The 25,435-nt window shown below is 43.7% G+C and overlaps 1 protein-coding gene across 1 annotated transcript in view; it reads right to left on the minus strand.

Annotated features, from left to right (window-relative positions):
• The window catches only part of LOC110536392 (E3 ubiquitin-protein ligase znrf3), a 214,017-nt gene that overhangs the window by 95,276 nt on the left and 93,306 nt on the right, over nt 1–25,435 (minus strand). The window contains exon 2 of the mRNA XM_036936352.2: nt 12,405–12,527. Within this exon, the coding sequence (XP_036792247.2) occupies nt 12,405–12,527 (123 nt within the window). The remainder of the gene's footprint in view (nt 1–12,404; nt 12,528–25,435) is intronic.

The following is a 25,435-nucleotide window of genomic DNA, read 5'->3' on the forward strand; positions in this document are numbered from 1 at the left end:
GAACTGGATAGAGAAGTACTAACTAGTACTACAGGAAATACTGGATAGAGAAGTACTAACTAGTACTACAGGAAATACTGGATTGAGAATTACTAACAAGTACTACAGGAAATACTGGATAGGGAAGTACTAACAAGTACTACAGGAAATACTGGATAGAGAAGTACTAACTAGTACTACAGGAAATACTGGATAGAGAAGTACTAACAAGTACTACAGGAACTACTGGATTGAGAATTACTAACAAGTACTACAGGAAATACTGGATAGGGAAGTACTAACAAGTACTACAGGAAATACTGGATAGAGAAGTACTAACTAGTACTACAGGAAATACTGGATAGAGAAGTACTAAGAAGTACTACAGGAACTACTGGATTGAGAATTACTAACAAGTACTACAGGAAATACTGGATAGAGAAGTACTAACTAGTACTACAGGAAATACTGGATAGAGAAGTACTAACAAGTACTACAGGAACTACTGGATTGAGAATTACTAACAAGTACTACAGGAAATACTGGATAGGGAAGTACTAACAAGTACTACAGGAAATACTGGATAGAGAAGTACTAACAAGTACTACAGGAACTACTGGATTGAGAATTACTAACAAGTACTACAGGAAATACTGGATAGGGAAGTACTAACAAGTACTACAGGAAATACTGGATAGAGAAGTACTAACTAGTACTACAGGAAATACTGGATAGAGAAGTACTAAGAAGTACTACAGGAACTACTGGATTGAGAATTACTAACAAGTACTACAGGAAATACTGGATAGAGAAGTACTAACTAGTACTACAGGAAATACTGGATAGAGAAGTACTAACAAGTACTACAGGAACTACTGGATTGAGAATTACTAACAAGTACTACAGGAAATACTGGATAGGGAAGTACTAACAAGTACTACAGGAAATACTGGATAGAGAAGTACTAACAAGTACTACAGGAACTACTGGATAGAGAATTACTAACAAGTACTACAGGAAATACTGGATAGGGAAGTACTAACAAGTACTACAGGAAATGCTTGGTATAGAAGTACCAATAGGTACTATAGGAAATACTGGATAGAGAAGTACTAATAGGTACTATAGGAAATACTGGATAGAGAAGTACTAACAAGTACTACAGGAAATACTAAAGAAAACCCCTTGGGGAATAGATACATATATCTCCCAGGCCGTTATGAGAGAATCATTACATGTACATCTGCATTGCTTGCTTTTTGGGGTTTTAGGCTGGGTTTCTGTATAGCACTTTGTGACATATGCTGATGTAAAAAGGGCTTCATAAAAACATTTCATTGATTGATTGATTGATGGAATTAATATGAATAACTTGTCTTCCTCAGGTCCCTGGAGATGCCTCTGCGGTGTATTTATTAGTGGTGTTAATTTCCTTCCATGTGTGGCTGACAACACTAAAGAAGGAGCTACATGATTAACTGCTGGGATAATACCAACTGCTTGTACATTTAAAACATTTTTAGAAACTTGTTTTCATAGATGCTCTTAACTTCCTCTGTCAGTACAAAACATATCTAGAGAGAAGAGATAGTGGGAACTGAGCTAGTTATTAGGGCTGTGACAGGAACTGGATAACCACTGATGGTTATGGACAAAGACCATCAGGAAAATAAGATAACCGTGTCACTGATGGTTATGGACAAAGACCATCAGGAAAATAAGATAACCGTGTCACTGATGGTTATGGACAAAGACCATCAGGAAAATAAGATAACCGTGTCACTGATGGTTATGGACAAAGACCATCAGGAAAATTAGATAACCGTGTCACTGATGGTTATGGACAAAGACCATCAGGAAAATAAGATAACCGTGTCACTGATGGTTATGGACAAAGACCATCATGAAAATAAGATAACCGTGTCACTGATGGTTATGGACAAAGACCATCAGGAAAATAAGATTATCGTGTCACTGATGATTATGGACAAAGACCATCAGGAAAATAAGATAACCGTCAAGACCGTTTAAATAGGCCTACATCAATTTAAGGATCGTGTATGTGTGTATGTGCGGTGTATGTGTGATTTTTATTTAATTTAGAATGGACCTTTATCATGCACATGTCTCAAAACAGGGGCAGTGGGAAAAAAAAGACATGTCATCAATGCACTTAAATAGCGAAAGGAGGAAACTTTTCCCTGTGGTTTATTTTCATGCCAGCCAGGTAAGCTATACTCCTGCTGTAAAAAGAAGCAATGTGCTTAATATTAGGAAAGTTGAGAAATAAATATAGTAGGCCTAGCCTATAGAAAGCTAATGGGATCCTCCTCTTTTTAATAGAGGCCATCACTCCCATTTCTCATTGCATAGCCTATAGAAATGTTGCGCAACATGAGCTCATGCTCTCATTAAGTGTTTGATTAGATTTTATTTTCACTGATGTCAGAGTAATTAGAGGGACAATAGTGCTGAGTACCAGGCAGTTAGCAAGTTTGGTAGACTACTAATGAACATCAGCAGCATCAGAGCTGGGAGAAGCCTAATTACCGTGACTAAATGGCCACGTGGAATTTGACTGCCGTCATGACTCGTGACCGCCGGTGTGGCGGTAATATGGTCACGTGACAGCCCTAGTCCTAGCCGATAAGCTGCCCTAGGCGAGACAAAAAAATTGCCGCCCTCCTATCCCTGCTAAGTAGAATAGTAGCCCAGGCTGAAGCCTTCCGTGTCTGAACTTTAATGAACGCACATGTGGTAGCATAGCGTTTGTAAAACAGCCAATTTACCATTAATCCCTTTCATTTTTTTGCATAAATTTTTATTAATGCATGTATAAATTACAGTAATTTACCATTAATCCCTTTCATTTTGTTAAACACAAATTTGTTAATACATGTATAAATTACAGAAATTTAGCATTCTCATTCTCGGAACGGAAAAGTTGTTTTCAGAGTTCACAACCTTTTACACTTGTGAGAAACAAGCTTTGGTTTATTTCGTACCATCATTTACGCGCTCCATGTGAGCAATGAGCATGTGTCTGGTTTGTCTTTATTGTTGATGTTGACGGAGCGGAGCGTGTCTGATGTGGGTCTACCTGACCGGCTTCTCTCTGACCACACATAGATGTGGGTCTACCTGACTGGCTTCTCTCTGACTACACATAGATGTGGGTCTACCTGACTGGCTTCTCTCTGACCACATGTAGATGTGGGTCTACCTGACTGGCTTCTCTCTGACCACACATAGATGTGGGTCTACCTGACTGGCTTCTCTCTGACCACATGTAGATGTGGGTCTACCTGACTGGCTTCTCTCTGACCTCACATAGATGTGGGTCTACCTGACTGGCTTCTCTCGACCACATGTAGATGTGGGTCTACCTGACTGGCTTCTCTCTGACCACATGTAGATGTGGGTCTACCTGACTGGCTTCTCTCTGACCACACATAGATGTGGGTCTACCTGACTGGCTTCTCTCTGACCACATGTAGATGTGGGTCTACCTGACTGGCTTCTCTCTGACTACACATAGATGTGGGTCTACCTGACTGACTTCTCTCTGACTACACATAGATGTGGGTCTACCTGAGTGGCTTCTCTCTGACTACACATACATGTGGGTCTACCTGACTGGCTTCTCTCTGACCACACGTAGATGTGGGTCTACCTGACTGGATTCTCTCTGACTACACATAGATGTGGGTCTACCTGACTGGCTTCTCCCTGACCACACATACAGTGCCTTGCGAAAGTATTCGGCCCCCTTGAACTTTGCGACCTTTTGCCACATTTCAGGCTTCAAACATAAAGATATAAAACTGTATTTTTTTGTGAAGAATCAACAACAAGTGGGACACAATCATGAAGTGGAACGACATTTATTGGATATTTCAAACTTTTTTAACAAATCAAAAACTGAAAAATTGGGCGTGCAAAATTCAGCCCCTTTACTTTCAGTGCAGCAAACTCTCTCCAGAAGTTCAGTGAGGATCTCTGAATGATCCAATGTTGACCTAAATGACTAATGATGATAAATACAATCCACCTGTGTGTAATCAAGTCTCCGTATAAATGCACCTGCACTGTGATAGTCTCAGAGGTCCGTTAAAAGCGCAGGGAGCATCATGAAGAACAAGGAACACACCAGGCAGGTCCGAGATACTGTTGTGAAGAAGTTTAAAGCCGGATTTGGATTAAAAAAAATTCCCAAGCTTTAAACATCCCAAGGAGCACTGTGCAAGCGATAATATTGAAATGGAAGGAGTATCAGACCACTGCAAATCTACCAAGACCTGGCCGTCCCTCTAAACTTTCAGCTCATACAAGGAGAAGACTGATCAGAGATGCAGCCAAGAGGCCCATGATCACTCTGGATGAACTGCAGAGATCTACAGCTGAGGTGGGAGACTCTGTCCATAGGACAACAATCAGTCGTATATTGCACAAATCTGGCCTTTATGGAAGAGTGGCAAGAAGAAAGCCATTTCTTAAAGATATCCATAAAAAGTGTTGTTTAAAGTTTGCCACAAGCCACCTGGGAGACACACCAAACATGTAGAAGAAGGTGCTCTGGTCAGATGAAACCAAAATTGAACTTTTTGGCAACAATGCAAAACGTTATGTTTGGCGTAAAAGCAACACAGCTGAACACACCATCCCCACTGTCAAACATGGTGGTGGCAGCATCATGGTTTGGGCGTGCTTTTCTTCAGCAGGGACAGGGAAGATGGTTAAAATTGATGGGAAGATGGATGGAGCCAAATACAGGACCATTCTGGAAGAATGATGGAGTCTGCAAAAGACCTGAGACTGGGACGGAGATTTGTCTTCCAACAAGACAATGATCCAAAACATAAAGCAAAATCTACAATGGAATGGTTCAAAAATAAACATATCCAGGTGTTAGAATGGCCAAGTCAAAGTCCAGACCTGAATCCAATCGAGAATCTGTGGAAAGAACTGAAAACTGCTGTTCACAAATGCTCTCCATCCAACCTCACTGAGCTCGAGCTGTTTTGCAAGGAGGAATGGGAAAAAATTTCAGTCTCTCGATGTGCAAAACTGATAGAGACATACCCCAAGCGACTTACAGCTGTAATCGCAGCAAAAGGTGGCGCTACATAGTATTAACTTAAGGGGGCTGAATAATTTTGCACGCCCAATTTTTCAGTTTTTGATTTGTTAAAAAAGTTTGAAATATCCAAAAAAATGTCGTTCCACTTCATGATTGTGTCCCACTTGTTGTTGATTCTTCAAGAAAAAATACAGTTTTATATCTTTGTTTGAAGCCTGAAATGTGGCAAAAGGTCGCAAAGTTCAAGGGGGCCGAATACTTTCGCAAGGCACTGTACATGTGGGTCTACCTGACTGGCTTCTCCCTGACCACACATAGATGTGGGTCTACCTGACTGTCTTCTCCCTGACCACACATAGATGTGGGTCTACCTAACTGGCTTCTCCCTGACCACACATAGATGTGGGTCTACCTGACTGGCTTCTCTCTGACTACACATAGATGTGGGTCTACCTGACTGGCTTCTCCCTGACTACACATAGACTTAGGTCTACCTGCTTCTCGCAAATGTCAAATCTAGGATAGTGCCCAGCTGGGCCTCTCAGTAAGTCAAATTATAATATTGCCTCACAGTATTTTTTAAATCTTTGGAACACTCTATCCCTCGATAATCAATGTTGCTGGTAAATTGGCTATCGACGTGTTTGTTTCTATTTGAATGATTGTTCAGCTGTACCCTTCATACTTTCATTGTCACTGTTATGGTAGGCCTAGGTTTTTTAAAACGTTTTAAGAAAATTTGCTCTTTCATTTCAACAGCAGTGTCACTACCTAACTACCACAACCATGCAAGAGGCTAGGATGACAACAAAGACATATCATTACCTCACTGTCTGTTATTATAATAGAAAACAGAAAGGATACTGCTGCTCATGCTCCCATGTGCTCCCATGTGCTCCCATGTGCTCCCATGTTCTCCCATGTGCTCCCATGTGCTCCCATGTTCTCCCATGTTCTCCCATGTGCTCCCATGTGCTCCCATGTGCTCCCATGTGCTCCCATGTGCTCCCATGTGCTCCCATGTTCTCCCATGTGCTCCCATGTGCTCCCATGTGCTCCCATGTTCTCCCATGTGCTCCCATGTGCTCCCATGTGCTCCCATGTGCTCCCATGTTCTCCCATGTGCTCCCATGTTCTCCCATGTTCTCCCATGTGCTCCCATGTTCTCCCATGTTCTCCCATGTGCTCCCATGTGCTCCCATGTTCTCCCATGTGCTCCCATGTGCTCCCATGTGCTCCCATGTTCTCCCATGTGCTCCCATGTGCTCCCATGTTCTCCCATGTGCTCCCATGTTCTCCCATGTGCTCCCATGTTCTCCCATGTGTGATGTTTCCACCCTTAGGTATGTGTTCTTTCATAGTTGTCATGTCTTCACTATTATCCTACAATGTAGAAAATAGTCAAAATAAAGAAAATATTTTGACTGGTACTATATATATATATATATATATATACATTTATTTTAATTTTAAATGTACCTTTATTTACCTAGGCAAGTCAGTTAAGAACAAATTCTTATTTTCAATGACGGCCTAGGAACAGTGGGTTAACTGTCTGTTCAGGGGCAGAACAACAGATTTGTACCTTGTCAGCTCGGGGATTCGAACTAGCAACCTCTATGTGTGTGTGTGTGTGTATGTGAGTGTGTGTGTGTGTGTGTGTATGTGTGTGTGTGTGTGTGTGTGTGTGTATGTGAGTGTGTGTGTGTGTGTGTGTATGTGGCTGGCAGAGACAGGCCCCTGGCAGCAATGGCTCCAAATCAGGCTCAGGTGTGTTGGGCCGGGCCCCTGAGCAGCTCAGGCTCAATGACACCAGGGCCGTCACACACAGAGCAACCCAGCATGGAAGGGACTCTCACAGAGAGCAACAAACGCACACAGGCGTAGCTAGGTGGAGACCCAGAGAGAGAGAAGAGAAAACACAGGCTTTGGTGTGGCAGCCATGTCTGATTAAATATCTTCCAAGATTTATACAAAAAAAATACAAATGTGTCCATGTTATCTCTTTTGATCTGTTGTAGCACTTTCGAGCTGTAGCATCTTCTGGCTAATAAAAAATAAAAACAAGTTCCAAACTCCAAAAGAACTAGATTTAAATAATAAATAACTCGAATCACAAACAACAATTTAAAAAAATCAACTTTCGGATAAACTGTTAACAACTAAACAATGTCAATAACATCAAAGAATTGATCTCAAATGAATCAATGTAAACTCCTCCTCCCCAATCCTTCTCTAAGCGCTGCTCTGCTCTTTCTTTACCTGCCTTTCATTCCCTTCCTCTCTCTTTTCTCTCCCCTCTTCTCTTTTACTATCCCTCTCTGATTCTCTCGCTCTCTCTCTTCTTCTCTCGCTCCCTCTTCTTCTCTCGCTCCCTCTTCTTCTCTCGCTCCCTCTCTTCTTCTCTCGCTCCCTCTTCTTCTCTCGCTCCCTCTCTTCTTCTCTCGCTCCCTCTCTTCTTCTCTCGCTCCCTCTCTTCTTCTCTCGCTCCCTCTCTTCTTCTCTCGCTCCCTCTCTTCTTCTCTCGCTCCCTCTCTGATTCTCTCGCTCCCTCTCTGATTCTCTCGCTCCCTCTCTGATTCTCTCGCTCCCTCTCTGATTCTCTCGCTCCCTCTCTTTTGTCTCAAGTCCTTAGGGCTCCTTTATGCGCTCTTTAAATAGGGGCCCAACCAGGTCATTTTGTCTCTCCATTCAGCAGCGGGTCATTCCACCCAGGGACAGCTCACTTTGAGACTCATCCCACCATGAGCTTCCCTGTAACCATGGCAACACGCTCAGTGGGATCCCGGGGCACTGAAACAGTGATTTGGTGTAGGACAACCAGGGCAGCGAGGGCCCACAGAGGAGGAACGGAGAGGAGAGAGGCCCAGTGTAGAGAGAAGGCCTGACTGAGAGAGAGAGAGAGAGAGAGAGAGAGGCCCAGTGTAGAGAGAAGGCCTGACTGTGAGAGAGAGGAGAGAGGCCCAGTGTAGAGAGAAGGCCTGACTGTGAGAGAGAGAGAGAGAGAGAGAGAGAGAGAGGCCCAGTGTAGAGAGAAGGCCTGACTGTGAGAGAGAGGAGAGAGGCCCAGTGTAGAGAGAAGGCCTGACTGTGAGAGAGAGAGAGAGAGAGAGAGAGAGAGGCCCAGTGTAGAGAGAAGGCCTGACTGTGAGAGAGAGGAGAGAGACCCAGTGTAGAGAGAAGGCCTGACTGTGAGAGAGAGAGAGTCCCAGTGTAGAGAGAAGGCCTAACTGTGAGAGAGAGGAGAGAGACCCAGTGTAGAGAGAAGGCCTGACTGTGAGGGAGAGAGAGAGAGAGAGAGAGAGAGAGGCCCAGTGCATAGAGAAGGCCTGACTGTGAGAGGGAGAGAGAGAGAGAGAGGCCCAGTATAGAGAGAAGGCCTGACTGTGAGAGAGAGAGAGAGAGAGAGAGAGAGGCCCAGTGCATAGAGAAGGCCTGACTGTGAGAGGGAGAGAGAGAGAGAGAGAGAGGCCCAGTATAGAGAGAAGGCCTGACTGTGAGATAGAGATAGAGAGGCTATACTATATACTCTTTAACATCATCCTTAGCTCTGGCATCTTCCCCAATATTTGGAACCAAGGACTGATCACCCCAATCCACAAAAGTGGAGACAAATTTGACCCCAATAACTACCGTGGAATATGCGTCAATAGTAACCTCCTCTGCATTATCATTAACAGCAGACTCGTACATTTCCTCAATGAAAACAATGTACTGAGCAAATGTCAAATTGGCTTTTTACCAAATTACCATACAACAGACCATGTATTCACCCTGCACACCCTAATTGACAAACAAACAAACCAAAACAAAGGCAAAGTCTTCTCATGCTTTGTTGATTTCAAAAAAGCCTTCGACTCAATTTGGCATGAGGGTCTGCTATACAAACTGATGGAAAGTGGTGTTGGGGGTAAAACATACGACATTATAAAATCCATGTACACAAACAACAAGTGTGTGGTTAAAATTGGCAAAAAACACACACATTTCTTCACACAGGGTCGTGGGGTGAGACAGGGATGCAGCTTAAGCCCCACCCTCTTCAACATATAGATCAATGAATTGGCGCGGGCACTAGAAAAGTCTGCAGCACCCGGCCTTACCCTACTAGAATCCGTAGTCAAATGTCTGCTGTTTGCTGATGATCTGGTGCTTCAGCAGCACCTAGATCTTATGCACGGATTCTGTCAGACCTGGGCCCTGACAGTAAATCTCAGTAAGACCAAAATAATGGTGTTCCAAAAAAGGTCCAGTCACCAGGACCACAAATACAAATTCCATCTAGACACTGTTGCCCTAGAGCACACAAAAAACTATACATACCTTGGCCTAAACATCAGCGCCACAGGTAACTTCCACAAAGCTGTGAACGATCTGAGAGACAAGGCAAGAAGGGCATTCTATGCCATCAAAAGGAACATAAATTTCAACATACCAATTAGGATCTGGATAAAAATACTTGAATCAGTCATTGAGCCCATTGCCCTTTATGGTTGTGAGGTCTGGGGTCCGCTCACCAACCAAGACTTCACAAAATGAGACAAACACCAAATTGAGACTCTGCACTCAGAATTCTGCAAAAATATCCTCCGTATACAACGTAGAACACCAAATAATGCATGCAGAGCAGAATTAGGCCGATACCCACTAATTATCAAAATCCAGAAAAGAGCCGTTAAATTCTATAACCACCTAAAAGGAAGCGATTCCCAAACCTTCCATAACAAAGCCATCACCTACAGAGAGATGAACCTGGAGAAGAGTCCCCTAAGCAAGCTGGTCCTGGAGCTCTGTTCACAAACACAAACACACCCTACAGAGCCCCAGGACAGCAGCACAATTAGACCCAACCAAATCATGAGAAAACTAAAAGATAATTACTTGACACATTGGAAAGAATTAACAAAAAAACAGAGCAAACTAGAATGCTATTTGGCCCTACACAGAGAGTACACAGCGGCAGAATACCTGAGCACTGTGACTGACCCAAAATTAATGTACAGGCCGCCGTAGGCAGACATGGCTCTCAAGAGAAGACAGGCTATGTGCTCACTGCCCACAAAATGAGGTGGAAACTGAACTGCACTTCCTAACCTCCTGCCCAATGTATGACCATATTAGAGAGACATATTTCCCTCAGATTACACAGATCCACAAAGAATTCGAAAACAAATCCAATTTTGAAAAACTCCCATATCTACTGGGTGAAATTCCACAGTGTGCCATCACAGCAGCAAGATGTGTGTCCCGTTGCCACGAGAAAAGGGCAACCAGTGAAGAACACACACCATTGTAAATACAACCCATATCTATGCCTATTTATTTTATCTTTTATCTTTTATCTTGTGTCCTTTACCATTTGTACATTGTTAAAACACTGTATATATATATATATAATATGACTGATTTGTAATGTCTTTATTGTTTTGCAACTTCTGTATGTGTGATGTTCACTGTTAATTTTTATTGTTTATTTCACTTTATATATTATCTACCTCACTTGCTTTGGCAATGTTAACACATGTTTCCCATGCCAATAAAGCCCTTGAATTGAATTGAATTGAGAGAGAGGGTGGGGGAGAGTTGGGCCTGGGAGTTCAGATAGGGGGCAGTCTGAGTATGGGGATATACAGGGGGAGGCTAGATTGGGCAAGGCAGGGTAGCTTTGGATGTGGTGTTGCGAGTGGGGTATCTCAGCGGTGTCTGAGCCTAGCAGGGATTACAGTCTGTGGCTTGGCTGGCAGGGGCTCTCTGGGCTGTGTCTGGATGAAAGTCCGGCTGTAATACAGTACAGTAATGGCTAAGTCTGGCTCTGGGAACACTACGGGCCCCCAGCTGTGCCTGGGCTCTTCCTGGGTCTGGTCTGCCATCCAACAATGGAGAGGCTTCCCCATCTCCTCTCCACACTAATTATAGCCCAGCAGTGTCTACTCTATCTAAAATCCAACCATGCAGCCGCGGTACCTTCTCGTTTCCCTCCTTTGATCCTAATTTCGCTCCTTTCTCCTCGTTTCCCTCCTTTTCCCCTCGTTTCCCTCCTTTTCTCCTCCTCGTTTCCCTCCTTTCAACCCCTCATTTCCCTCCTTTCAACTCCTCGTTTCCCTCCTTTTCTCCTTCTCGTCTTGTCCCTTTCTCCTCCTCGTTTCCCTCCTTTCAACTCCTCGCTTTCCTGTCCACTCTAATGAGGGGATGGATGCTGTCACTTGGGACACTTTCACTACATATCCCTCTGATGGGGGGGGCACAGCTCTGCTGGATGGGCTCTGCTCTTGCACCAAACTAAAACAATATCCCCCAAATCCAACATGGCCGCCTGCCTCCATAGAGAAAAGATCATTCAGATCCCTGTGATGCCCCCAAGTATCAGCTCAGCAGCACTCTAGTCGAGGTCTCACTGCTGTACAGTACAGTATATCAAACACTTGACCTAATCAAACACTTGACCTAATCAAACACTTGACCTAATCAAACACTTGACCTAATCAAACACTTGACTACCACGTTGACGACAACAACTGATACAGTGGTCACTTTCAGAGAGGAGGAAGGAACCTAATGTGCAACACTACGTTCTATTCCTGATGTAAAGTACAAGATGCTTCGAGTGATTGAGTGCTTCTGTTTTAGCATTACCATGAGTTCAGCTTCCAGCCCTGATGTGTTGCGTGTTCTGTTCTTTTCTGCCTTACTCACAAGCTAGCGCCGAGCGCTAACCAACCTCTAACCACGGCCTCCAGAGAAAGTGCCCAATCCATAAGTATGTCTATACGTCTCTCCTTCAACGGCTGCCCTCTTCCTGTCACTGGCAAGGACAGGCCAGGTGTGTCCAGGATAAATGAGACCATAGTCTCCCCCTGTCCCTCGGGGAAAAGTGGTATGTTCCATTAGGATGGACACTTAATTAAAGCCATGATAAAATATCACTCTGGACTCCAGAGGGGGGTCTGGGGGAGGGGTAAAGAGACAGAGGGGTGGAAGGGAGAGGGGGAGAGACAAGTGAAGGATTAAATTCCTCTCTTCTAATTCTTGGAAGGAAGGAGGTGAAAAACAAAACAAACCCATCCTAGCGTGAACGAATAGCTCCCTTGACAACCAGGGATCAGAGATAAATAATACTGTGTTTTAATTAAGAAGAGAATCAAGTTGTCTTCACCCTGGCTGAATCTACCTGACAGGTTGTTTTCTGGAGCTCTCTCTCTCTGTCGACTGGTATGTAACAAGACAGGGGGGACCTGATGTCAGCACTCCTAGTCTGAGGTACTTGACATAGGGGCCAGGTTTATTACCCAGCACTTACCCAGACACACAGCATCATGTGCGTATGTACAATAGATGTGTTGCTCACCTTTCCCAGGACAGTGAGACAGCTGGGGTCCAGTTCAGGCTTCTCCAGCTTTACCACACCCACCCAGCCATACTCGTAGTGGTCGTCCTCATCATTGTTGTTACACAGTCCCAGTGGATGCATCTAAAACATAGGGAAACCATAGGGTTAATATCACAGTATATATATATAATACCACCCACGACAGAGCACAGTGTAAATATCACAACATATATATAATATCACCCACGACAGAGCACAGTGTTAATACAACAACATATATATAATATCACCCACGACGGAGCACAGTGTTAATACAACAACATATAAATAATATCACCCACGACAGAGCAGTGTTAATATCACAACATATATATAATATCACCCACGACAGAGCAGTGTTAATATCACAACATATAAATAATATCACGCACGACAGAGCACAGTGTTAATATCACAACATATAAATAATATCACCCACGACAGAGCAGTGTTTAAATCACAACATATAAATAATATCACCCACGACAGAGCACAGTGCTAATATCACAACATGTAAATAATATCACCCACGACAGAGCAATGTCATTCTAGGGATCCAGGGAAAGCTCCTGCAAGATGATCAATATATGTTTAAATGATTTTAGTAAATTTTGTAATTAAATTTTAGTTATTACATTTTTAAAAGTTTGTGCAGGTGTGTGTGTGTGTGCCTCTCTCTCTCTGTGTGTGTGTGTGTGTGTGTGTGTGTGTGTGTGTGTGTGTGTGTGTGTGTGTGTGTGTGTGTGTAGAATAGTAAACCATTATTTTTTGACCAACCGGGGACAATTTGTTGGTGCCCACAAGGTCAAATGATTTTTCTGGTTTAGGTTTAAAAATTTGTGTTAGGTTAGAATTAAGTTTAGGGTTATGAGCTAGGGTTAATTGTAGGGTTAGGAGCTACGGTTAGGGTTAGGTTTTAGGATTATGGTTATGGTAAGAGTACAGGTTAGGGTTAGGTTTTTGTTTTGGTGATCTAGTGAAGTGGGTCGCAGTTTCGGTGCACAAGCCCACAGTCCAGAAACAGCAGAGCTCGTCATGTGATCCAGCAGCTATCCCCTCTAGGACCCACAGCTGGAAAAGCATTGCCCACCATGACACTTCACTGTTCTATTTTGCTCCTCTCCTCCCTTCCCATCCTCTCCTCCCTTCCGTTCCCATCCTCTCCTCCCTTCCCATCCTCCCTTCCCTTCCCTTCCCTTCCCTTCCCTTCCCTTCCCTTCCCTTCCATTCCCTTCCCTTCCCTTCCCATCCTCCCTTCCCTCCCTTCCCATCCTCTCCTCCCTTCCCTTCCTCTCCTCCCTTCCCTTCCCATCCTCTCCTCCCTTCCCTTCCCTTCCCTTCCCTTCCTCTCCTCCCTTCCCATCCTCTCCTCCCTTCCCTTCCCTTCCCTTCCTCTCCTCCCTTCCCATCCTCTCCTCCCTTCCCTTCCCATCCTCTCCTCCCTTCCCATCCTCTCCTCCCTTCCCTTCCTCTCCTCCCTTCCCATCCTGTCCTCCCTTCCCTTCCTCTCCTCTCCTCCCTTCCCATCCTCTCCTCCCTTCCCTTCCTGTCCTCTCCTCCCTTCCCTTCCCTTCCTGTCCTCCCTTCCCATCCTCTCCTCCCTTCCCTTCACCTCCACTCCTTGCTCTCCTCCCTTTCCCTCTTCTTCTCTCCTCTCCCTCTACCTCTCCCTCCCCTCCTACCCTCTCTCCTTTCAGTCTTCTCTTCTCCTCACAACCCATCTCTCCTCCCCTCTCTCATCCTCTCCTCTCCCTCCCCTCCTACTCTCTCTCCTTTCAGTCTTCTCTTCTCCTCACAACCCATCTCTCCTCCCCTCTCTCATCCTCTCCTCTCCCTCTACATCTCCCTCCCCTCCTAACCTCTCTTCTTTCAGTCTCCTCACAACCCATCTCCCCTCCCCTCTCTTTTCCTCTCCTCTCCTCTCCTCTCCTCTGCTTCTCTTCTCCCCATCCTCTCCTCCCCTTTCTCATCCTCTCCTCTCCCTCTTTCTCCCTACTACTCCTCTCCCCTCGTCCTCCTAGTCCTCCTCTCCCTTTAACCCCCCCGTTTCCCTCCCCTCTTCTCTCAGGTATCTCTAGTTCTACCCTGCCCGCCCCGAGGGGAGGCAGTCTTTCACATGGGTATCCCCTTACACAGCCAACACTCTCCATGCTCCTGTTAAAGCCAAAAGACAAAATTGTAAACAACTGGTTTGTATTCACTAGGCACCAAACAGCAGAAAATGGACTCAAACAGGGAGGGACCAGCTGAACTTGCCCAATGAGAAAGGTAATTTTTTGTATTTCGTTGCTAAACATTTTTATTATGGTGTGCACTAATGAATACAACCCTGATGTTTGGTTTGATATTGATATCACCACGGGATGATTTTTCAATACCGACAAAGTAGAGTCGCAATTCAACGGCTCAGACACGAGAGGTATGTTGCAGGGTCTACAGTCAATCACGGACTACAAAAAGAAAACCAGCCCTGTCGCGGACCAGGATGTCTTGCTCCCAGACAGACTAAACAACTTCTTTGCTCGCTTTGAGGACAATACAGTGCCACTGACACGGCCCGCTACCAAAACCTGCAGGCTCTCCTTCACTGCAGCCAACGTGAGTAAAGCATTTAAACGTGTTAACCCTCGCAAGGCCCAGACGGCATCGCCAGCCACCTCCTCAGAGCATGCGCAGACCAGCTTTCTTGTGTGTTTACGGACATATTCAATCAATCCCTATCCCAGTCTGCTGTTCCCACATGCTTCAAGAGGGCCACCATTGTTCCTGTTCCCCAGAAAGCTAAGGTAACTGAGCTAAACGAATATCGCTCCGTAGCACTCACTTCCGTCATCATGACGTGCTTTGAGAGACTAGTCAAGGACCATATCAACTCCACCCTACCTGACACCGTTACCGCTCCAATAGGTCCACAGACGACACAATCTCAATCACACTGCCCTAACCCATCTTGACGAGGAATACCTATGTAAGAATGCTGTTCATTGACTACAGCTCAGCATTTAACACCATAGTACCCTCCAAACTCGACATTAAGCTCGAGACCCTGGGTCTCGAATAGAGGACGACCGATTCATCGGAATCGCCAATTAATTAGGGCCGATTTCAAGTTTTCATAACAATCAGTAATCGGCATTATTGGACACCAATTATGGCCGATTACATTGCACTCCACAAGGAGACTGCGTGGCAGGCTGACTACCTCCTATGCGAGTGCAGCAAGGAGCCAAGGTAAGGTGCTAGCTAGCATTAAACTTATCTTATAAAAAACAATCAATCTTAACATAATCACTAGTTAACTACACATGGTTGATGATATTACTAGTTTATCTAGCTTGTCCTGCGTTGCATATAATCGATGCGGTGCCTGTTAATTTATCATTGAATCACAGCCTACTTTCCCAACTACCTGCCCTCCAGGACACCACCCGATGTCAGAGGAAGGCCAAAAAGATCATCAAGGACAACACCCAACCGAGCTACTGCCTGTTCACCCCGCTATCATCCAGAAAGCGAGGTCAGTACAGGTGCATCAGAGCTGGGACCGAGAGCCTGAAAAACAGCTTATATCTCAAGGCCATCAGACTGTTAAACAGCCATCACTAACATTGAGTGGCTGCTGCCAACATACTGACTCTAGACACTTTAATAATCTCTAGCCACTTTAATAATCTTTAATAATCTCCAGCCACTTTAATAATTCAAAATTGGACGTAATAAATGTATCACTAGACACTTTAAACAATGCCACTTTATATAATGTTTACATACCCTACACTACTCATCTCATATGTATATACTGTACTCGATACCATCTACTGCATCTTGCCTATGCCGTTCGGCCATCGCTCATCCATATATTTTTATGTACATATTCTTTTACACTTTTACACTTTTACACTTGTGTGTATAAGGTAGTTGTTGTGAAATTGTTAGATTCCTTGTTAGATATTACTGCACGGTCGGAACTAGAATCACAAGCATTTCGCTACACTCGCATTAACATCTGCTAACCATGTGTATGTGACAAATAACATTTGATTGATTTGATTGATTGATTTCATTTCTTTTTATATAGATGTGAATATTTGTAGCTACTATTTAAGTAAATACCTGTAGTCAACTTGTGAAATACATTTGGAGATAAAGAAGAGTGCGTTCTTCACTTCACCTGTCACAATTTTTCCTTATGAAGCTTACCGGTAGTCCCCAGTCACATGGTGTTTGTTTACAAGCACACAATGACAAGAGACCGGAGCCTTGTGAGTCACTGTTGTGCAGCCAAGTCTAGGTGATTTAGTTACAATTTCAAATGCACAACTAAATGTTTTCCAGCTACATCTCTTATAACTATTAAGTTAACTGTTTAAATCCTCTGAAGTTGTGCATTTGGTTTGCTAATTTAGTAGATAGTTAGCTATCAAGCTAAGTGGGTAGCTTCTTCCAAAATCAAGTTTAGCTTGGTAACACCAGAGAATCCCCTCTTGGATCAAGAGCCTTTTTGTATAAAATTTGTTTTGTACGTGCAGCAAACTGTCAGTTTTATTGAGTTACTTGTATAATTTTACGAGCTGGGATTTCTGTCCTGCAAATAGTTTAGATCAGAGACTTTAAAACGTTCACAGTGTGCTGGTAAACGTTTAGTTCTCTATGGGATTGTACATGTACTTGTTAGCATTGCTAACATTCGGATTACAATAGCGCCCCTTGTATTCAGGGACGGTATTACTTGATATCCCGGTTTGGCACAAGGTCGGTAAGAAAGTGGATATCACCCATGCCTAACACACTCTCAATCAATAAATACAATGAAAGGATGATCATGTTGTTGTTTGAATCCCAGACGGTAGTTTTAACAGATGGATTATGGAGGCATGACTATTCTTGTTGGTTTTGTTTGTTTGTTTGCCTCATGCGCTTTAGAAAAATAGTACTACTATTATGGGAGAAGATTATATATTTTTGTGAAGTGAAATACAGTGAAATACTAATGTTCATATAATATTCAAGTCACGTGGTTGAGAGAGTTTTACTTTTCTCCCCAAAGACTGCCTTCCTTCTGACTTATTTAACCACAACAAGATAATAAACCACATCATCGATTCAGTTCAAATGTGAGAAGATGACGGGAAGGGGAGGGGGACAAACCTGCTTCCCACTATCCCCAAAATCCTACTCCCAGCCCCTTATCCCACTCTCTCTCCCCGTGTAGGAGTGAGCTGATTAGGGTTTTTAATGGGATCAAAACAGGGCCTACTTCCAGGGCTACCTCTAGTCCTCCTCTCTCAAAGGACATCTAAATGCAAGTCACACCATCCATAGCATTCTTCTCTGTCAGTGGCACAATTCACTCCTCCTTTGATCATCCAATACTACTTCAGACCCCCACCACCCTCTACCCCTCAGACCCCCCCACCCTCTACCCCCCCCATTTTAACTTATCTTTTTAACTAAAACTGGTGCGCGATTTCCAATATTAAGAAAATCTTGAGGTCATGATAACCTGTAGACCACACTATTTACCAAGATAGTTTTTATCTATATTTTCATAGCTGTTTATTTACCACCACAAACCGATGCTGCCACTAAGACCGCACTCAACGAGCTGGCACTCCTAGTGGCCGGAAAAATTAAAATCTGTCTTACCTGTCTGTCTTCTACCAGCATGTCACATGCCCAATTAGGGTAAAAAAAACCCTCTAGATCCCCTTCACTCTACACACAGAGACACATACAAAACTCTAGATCACCTTTACTATAAAAACAAATAAGTGCATCGACGACATCGTCCCCGCAGTGACCGTACGTACATATCCCAACCAGAAGTCATGGATTACAGACAACATTCGCATTGAGCTAAAGGGACACCCCCAGGTGGTGAATGTAGGCAACAACACATCCGCCACGCTGACCCTCAACAAGAGGGCCCCAAAGGGGTGCGTGTCTAGTCCCTGTTTACCCACGATTGAGGGAATGACGCACACGTCTCCAACACCATCATTAAGTTTTTCCTGCGACACAATTTTAGAGAAAAACGTTTTTGGTGTGTATGGAACATTTCTGGGATCATTTATTTCAGCTCATGAAACATGGGACCAACACTTTAAATATTGCATAATTTTTTGTTGTTTAGTGTAGTACAGTGAGGGGGAAAAAGTATTTGATCCCCTGCTGATTCTGTATGTTTGCCCACTGACAAAGAAATGATCGGTCTATAATTTTAATGGTAGGTTTATTTGAACAGTGAGAGACAGAATAACAACAACAAAAATCCAGAAAAATGCATGTCAAAAATGTTTTAAATTGATTTGATTTTAATGAGGGAAATAAGTATTTGACCCCCTCTCAATCAGAAAGATTTCTGGCTCCCAGGTGTCTTTTATACAGGTAACGAGCTGAGATTAGGAGCACACTCTTAATGGGAGAGCTCCTAATCTCAGTTTGTTACCTGTATAAAAGACACCTGTCCACAGAAGCAATCAATCAATCAGATTCCAAACTCTCCACCATGGCCAAGACCAAAGAGCTCTCCAAGGATGTCAGGGACAAGATTGCACGCCCAATTTTTCAGTTTTTGATTTGTTAAAAAAGTTTGAAATATCCAATAAATGTCGTTCCACTTCATGATTGTGTCCCACTTGTTGTTGATTCTTCACAAAAAAATACAGTTTAAATCTTTATGTTTGAAGCCTGAAATGTGGCAAAAGGTCGCAAAGTTCAAGGGGGCCGAATACTTTCGCAAGGCACTGTATTTCCCTCATTAAAATGCAAATCAATTAAAACATTTTTGACATGCGTTTTTCTGGATTTTGTTGTTGTTATTCTGTTTCTCACTGTTCAAATAAACCTACCATTAAAATTATAGACTGATCATTTCTTTGTCAGTGGGCAAACATACAAAATCAGCAGGGGATCAAATACTTTTCCCCCCTCACTGTAACAAACTGGCTTAAAAACTAGGTCATATTCCTTCCTCCATTGGGTCTAGGCAGAAATGGCACCATATTCCCTTTCTAGTGCACTCCTATTGACCAAATAGTTCCATCACAAATAGACCCATCACAAAATAGTGGCATCACAAATAGACCCATCACAAAATAGTGCCATCACAAATAGTGGCATCACAAATAGACCCATTACAAAATAGTGCCATCACAAATAGACCCATCACAAAATAGTGGCATCACAAAATTATGGCATCACAAATAAACCCATCACAAAATAGTGGCATCACAAATAGTGGCATCACAAATAGACCCATCACAAAATAGTGCCATCACAAAATAGTGCCATCACAAATAGTGGCATCACAAATAGACCCATCACAAAATAGTGGCATCACAAATAGTGGCATCACAAATAGACCCATCACAAATAGTGGCATCACAAATAGACCCATCACAAATAGACCCATCACAAATAGTGGCATCACAAATAAACCCATCACAAATAGTGGCATCAGAAATAGACCCATCACAAATAGACCCATCACAAATAGTGGCATCACAAATAGTGCCATCACAAATAGTGGCATCACAAATAGACCCATCACAAATAGTGGCATCACAAATAAACCCATCACAAATAGTGGCATCAGAAATAGACCCATCACAAATAGACCCATCACAAATAAACTCATCACAAATAGTGGCATCAGAAATAGACCCATCATAAATAGTGGCATCACAAATAGACCCATCACAAATAGTGGCATCAGAAATAGACCCATCACAAATAGTGGCATCACAAATAGTGGCATCACAAATAGACCCATCACAAAATAGTGGCATCACAAATAGTGGCATCACAAATAGACCCATCACAAAATAGTGGCATCACAAATAGTGGCATCACAAATAGACCCATCACAAATAGTGGCATCACAAATAGACCCATCACAAAATAGTGGCATCACAAATAGTGGCATCACAAATAGACCCATCACAAAATAGTGGCATCACAAATAGTGGCATCACAAATAGACCCATCACAAAATAGTGGCATCACAAATAGACCCATCACAAATAGTGCCATCACAAATAGTGGCATCACAAATAGACCCATCACAAATAGACCCATCACAAATAGTGCCATCACAAATAGTGCCATAAACAATGTTATTGGTGCCAGTGCGGTCTGGCAGAGCGACAGACTCAATGTTCTCTAGGAAATGTCAGTCTGGCTCAACGATTAACCACTAGGGCTGTTACTTCAGTTTTCTCTATTTTTTTTGAGACCAAGAAGCAGCACCTTTTCACATGTACACAGAGATATACAGGAGTAGAAGAACCTGGGCAGCTATCCAGTCCTCTTCTCTTCTCTCACCCACCTGTGTACCTAGGCTTTAGATGTGTGTGTTCCAGGACGTGTTTGAGAGAGAGAGACAGAGAGACAGAGAGAGAGACAGAGCGACAGATAGACAAAGCCAGATAGACAGAGACAGAGACAGAGAGCCAGAGAGAGGCAGAGAGAGAGAGAACCAGAGAGACAGAGAGAGACAGAGAGAGAGAAACAGAGAGACAGAGAGAGAGAGAGAGAGAGAACCAGAGAGCCAGAGAGAGACAGAGAGAGAGAAACAGAGAGACAGAGACAGAGAGAGAGAGAGAGAGAGAGAGAGTGCGTGAGAGAGAGAGAGAGCGTGAGAGAGAGAGGCAGAGAGACAGAGACAGAGAGAGACAGAGAGAGAGAGGCAGAGAGACAGAGACAGAGAGAGACAGAGAGAGAGAGACAGAGAGACAGAGACAGAGAGAGCGTGAGAGAGAGAGAGAGAGCGCGAGAGAGAGAGACAGAGAGACAGAGCCAGAGAGAGACAGAGAGAGAGAGACAGAGAGACAGAGAGAGTGTGTCTGTGTGTATGTATATATGTGTGTTCCAGTGTGGCATCATCAAATCATCAAGTTATTGATTATTCTTCAGTAGGCCTGGTTCCACTACCAGGCCTGGTTCCACTACCAGGCCTGGTTCCACTACAGGAGTCTACAAGTTAAAACTCACAGGCACATGTGCTCAGTGCTCATCCTCCCATTACATGGGGTGGTTGGGGGATTTAGTCGGTGAGCTGTGCTTACTATACCCCAATCCAAAGGCTTACTGTGATCTTTTTAAAATGTGTGGGAGAAAGTCTACTACGTACAAAACACACACAGTCACACACACACACACATACACAGTCACACAAACATACATCAAATCCCCTCAATCTTAACTGGCCCCCCAGCTGCCACACACCTCCAGTGATACCTCACCCTCAATATTGGATCCTCGCTGGCAATAACATGCCCACACATAGCGGGCCAGAGAACTTGATCAAGAACACACACCCATGCACCCACCCACACACACACACATTACACACACCACACACACACGTGGCCATGAAAGTTTCCTTTCAGTGTGGCTCGTTTGATCTCCGTCCCACCAGCCAAACAGTCGATTTTACAGAGAGTCACAGTCCTTTTCTCAATTGGATTTGCTCAACTCCTGCATACTGTGGATGAAAATGCACATGAATGAAATTAGACTCTCCTTCTCATCAGGCAAATTACGTTTACAGGGTGGAATCTCGTCTCTCTGTCTCTCTTCTCTTACTCACGCTGTCAGTTTCATTGTCAGTTGATTTTTCGCTTTAATCCTTGTGGCGTTTTCAAGTCTGTCTGTCAGTCTCTTTCTCTCACTCAGTCTCTGTTTCCCAGTCAATCAATCATGTTGTATGTAAAGCATTTCCTCCACAGTCTGAACGCCTCAGTGACTGAGGACAGAGATCAAGACGAGAGAGACGGAGGGAGAAAATTAAAGTGAGAGACCAAACCATTCTGACTGACTGGGCCTATGAAGTACTGTAGAGTGAAGCCTGAGTTTACACACACAGTCAGAGGAGGGAACCATTAACCTAACACAGGCCCTGGGCCAGACAGTTGGTGTGTGTGGCCAGCAGACTTACACTCATCTGTCTGTTGACATCTTTCCCTTTCTTGCCGGCCTCTCTCTCTCTCTCTGTCTCTCTCTCTCTCTCTCTGTCTCTCTCTCTCTATGTCTCTCTCTCTGCCCCATCCCTCTCTCTCTCTCTCTATGTCTCTCTCTCTCTGTCTCTCTATGTCTCTCTCTCTCTCTCTAGCACTGTAAATAACTTCAAAGGGGGCTAGTAGCCTTGAGGAGCGACAAGATGGAAGGGAGAGAGAGAGGCAGACAGGGTAGAGCAGGGCAGGCGGTTCTCATTCCCTCCCTCCCTCTCTGTTCATTTTAGATCAACTTCCCAAGTATTTCTGCCTTCATCCAATATGTCCACCCCTCTCTCCCTCCCTCCCACTCTCCCTCCCTACCTCTCTCCTCCCCTCCCCCTCTCTCTCTCTCTCCCTCCCTCTCACTCTCCCTCCCTACCTCCCTCTCACTCTCCCTCCCTACCTCCCTCCCACTCTCCCTCCCACTCTCCCTCCACCCCGCTCTCCCTCCTGCTGTAACCTTATCTCAGTAAAGGATCCCAGGGCTTCTGTTCTCAAATAAAGAAGACTTCCTCCTCTTTGTCTGCTTCTATCTGATTCAAATCAGTCATTTTCCCTGCAGTCTGAATAGACAAAAAGCACATGGAATCTGATATGTCAAACCGCATTTCGAAGATCCTTCGTAAATGTTTCCTGGCCATGCGACTTGTCTGAACGGTATGAATAGCTAGTAATAGCTAATATGATGGAAGTGGTTTTTAGAATGTTATTTGCCATATCTTGTTGATTATTAGCTACTCTGTTGACAGTTTGACAATAAAATGTGGTAGACTGTGTTGACAGTTTGACAAGATAAATGTGGTAGACTGTGTTGACAGTTTGACAATAAAATGTGGTAGACTGTGTTGACAGTTTGACAAGATAAATGTGGTAGACTGTGTTGACAGTTTGACAATAAAATGTGGTAGACTGTGTTGACAGTTTGACAAGATAAATGTGGTAGACTGTGTTGACAGTTTGACAATAAAATGTGGTAGACTGTGTTGACAGTTTGACAGGAAAATGTGGTAGACTGTGTTGACAGTTTGACAGGAAAATGTGGTAGACTGTGTTGATAGTTTGACAGGAAAATGTGGTAGACTGTGTTGACAGTTTGACAGGAAAATGTGGTAGACTGTGTTGACAGTTTGACAGGAAAATGTGGTAGACTGTGTTGACAGTTTGACAGGAAAATGTGGTAGACTGTGTTGACAGTTTGACAGGAACATGTGGTAGACTGTGTTGACAGTTTGACAGGAAAATGTGGTAGACTGTGTTGACAGTTTGACAAGATAAATGTGGTAGACTGTGTTGATAGTTTGACAGGAAAATGTGGTAGACTGTGTTGACAGTTTGACAGGAAAATGTGGTAGACTGTGTTGACAGTTTGACAAGATAAATGTGGTAGACTGTGTTGATAGTTTGACAAGAAAATGTGGTAGACTGTGTTGACAGTTTGACAAGATAAATGTGGTAGACTGTGTTGATAGTTTGACAAGAAAATGTGGTAGACTGTGTTGACAGTTTGACAGGAAAATGTGGTAGACTGTGTTGACAGTTTGACAAGATAAATGTGGTAGACTGTGTTGACAGTTTGACAGGAAAATGTGGTAGACTGTGTTGACAGTTTGACAGGAAAATGTGGTAGACTGTGTTGACAGTTTGACAGGAAAATGTGGTAGACTGTGTTGACAGTTTGACAAGATAAATGTGGTAGACTGTGTTGATAGTTTGACAAGAAAATGTGGTAGACTGTGTTGACAGTTTGACAGGAAAATGTGGTAGCTAACTAGCATGTTAATTGTTTACAAACAAATGAGTGAATGTGCTAGAAAGTTAAACAGCTAGCCAGACTGCTGTGGCTAGCCAAAAATGACTCCTTTTGAAAATATAATCTTATCCTTTTTGGCTGTAATTGTGTTCTTAAACTAGGATTTTAAACATTCAAAGCAAACGGGAAATGTCCATGGCAGGCCCTGTCACCTTAGCTTCCGAAACAACCTATGAGTGATAGGAAGCACTAGCATCACCACCAATCAGCCTACACCACTGTGCAAATACCCATTGTTACTACGACAACTAGCATAGCCATAGGAGAGTCAGTATTCCAAAGCTGATTTGAACATTAAGGCCTAGTGTGAACAAGGCTTTATAGACTTGATAAATGTTATGCCATTGCTCTTAATGTCTATGTAGGCTAACATTCAATCAAAGAACATCTGGATTATTTTTGGGGGGGTGTGAATCAAGGAATCAAGCCACTGATGATCTTTGTTATGATTTGTGCCTAATACAAGCATGGTTTTCAATGAGGCCCAAGGTAGACAGGCAGCACCAAAGTCTCTGTCACAAACCTCCCACTCAGTACGCCTGCATGTTTGAATGATATCACCCTCCAGCTGGCAAGCCCACAAAATAAGCCACCCCACAATGTTACAAGCTGAGAGGTTTGCCATTCCGCTTCACCCCACCCCCGCTCCATCCTCTCCATAACCCCTGAACATCAGCTCCTTCTGAAAGCAAACAAGTGTGGAGGTTTCAGTGAGGGAACACTGGGAGAGGACACCTAATATCATGGCAATATTCTGATCATTCCACGGGAACCATTGATTTTAAGGTTTAACAAACCATATAGTTCTAGGCACAAAGACTACTTTTAACAATTTACGCTGTTATTTTTACAAAAAACACATTTACTGAAATGTGCAGATAAAGTTAGGTAACGGAATTTCAGTTAAATCGAAATGACGATGGCGAAGCCGGGTTTGGGGTTGAGATCAAGCCCCCAGTCATGTGGTTATAGCATTTCTCTGAAAGATACTTATGCTCTGTGTAGTTTGTCTCGGTTTGGAGCACACTCAGGCGGCCCCTCGCTCGAACCAGCCTGTGCGCACAGCGCCACGTACTACACTGGAATTACCGATGACGACTTTCTTGTCCCAGAGGCCAGTACCTCGGCTGGGACCGAAGAGCAGGAAGAGGAGATGGATGGGTGGTCAGGGCAAATGTCTTGTCTGCCTGGACGTGGGGTAT

Source organism: Oncorhynchus mykiss, chromosome 11 (assembly GCF_057628025.1).
Source record: "Oncorhynchus mykiss isolate SJ-2025 chromosome 11, ASM5762802v1, whole genome shotgun sequence".
Taxonomy (NCBI): Eukaryota; Metazoa; Chordata; class Actinopteri; order Salmoniformes; family Salmonidae; genus Oncorhynchus; species Oncorhynchus mykiss.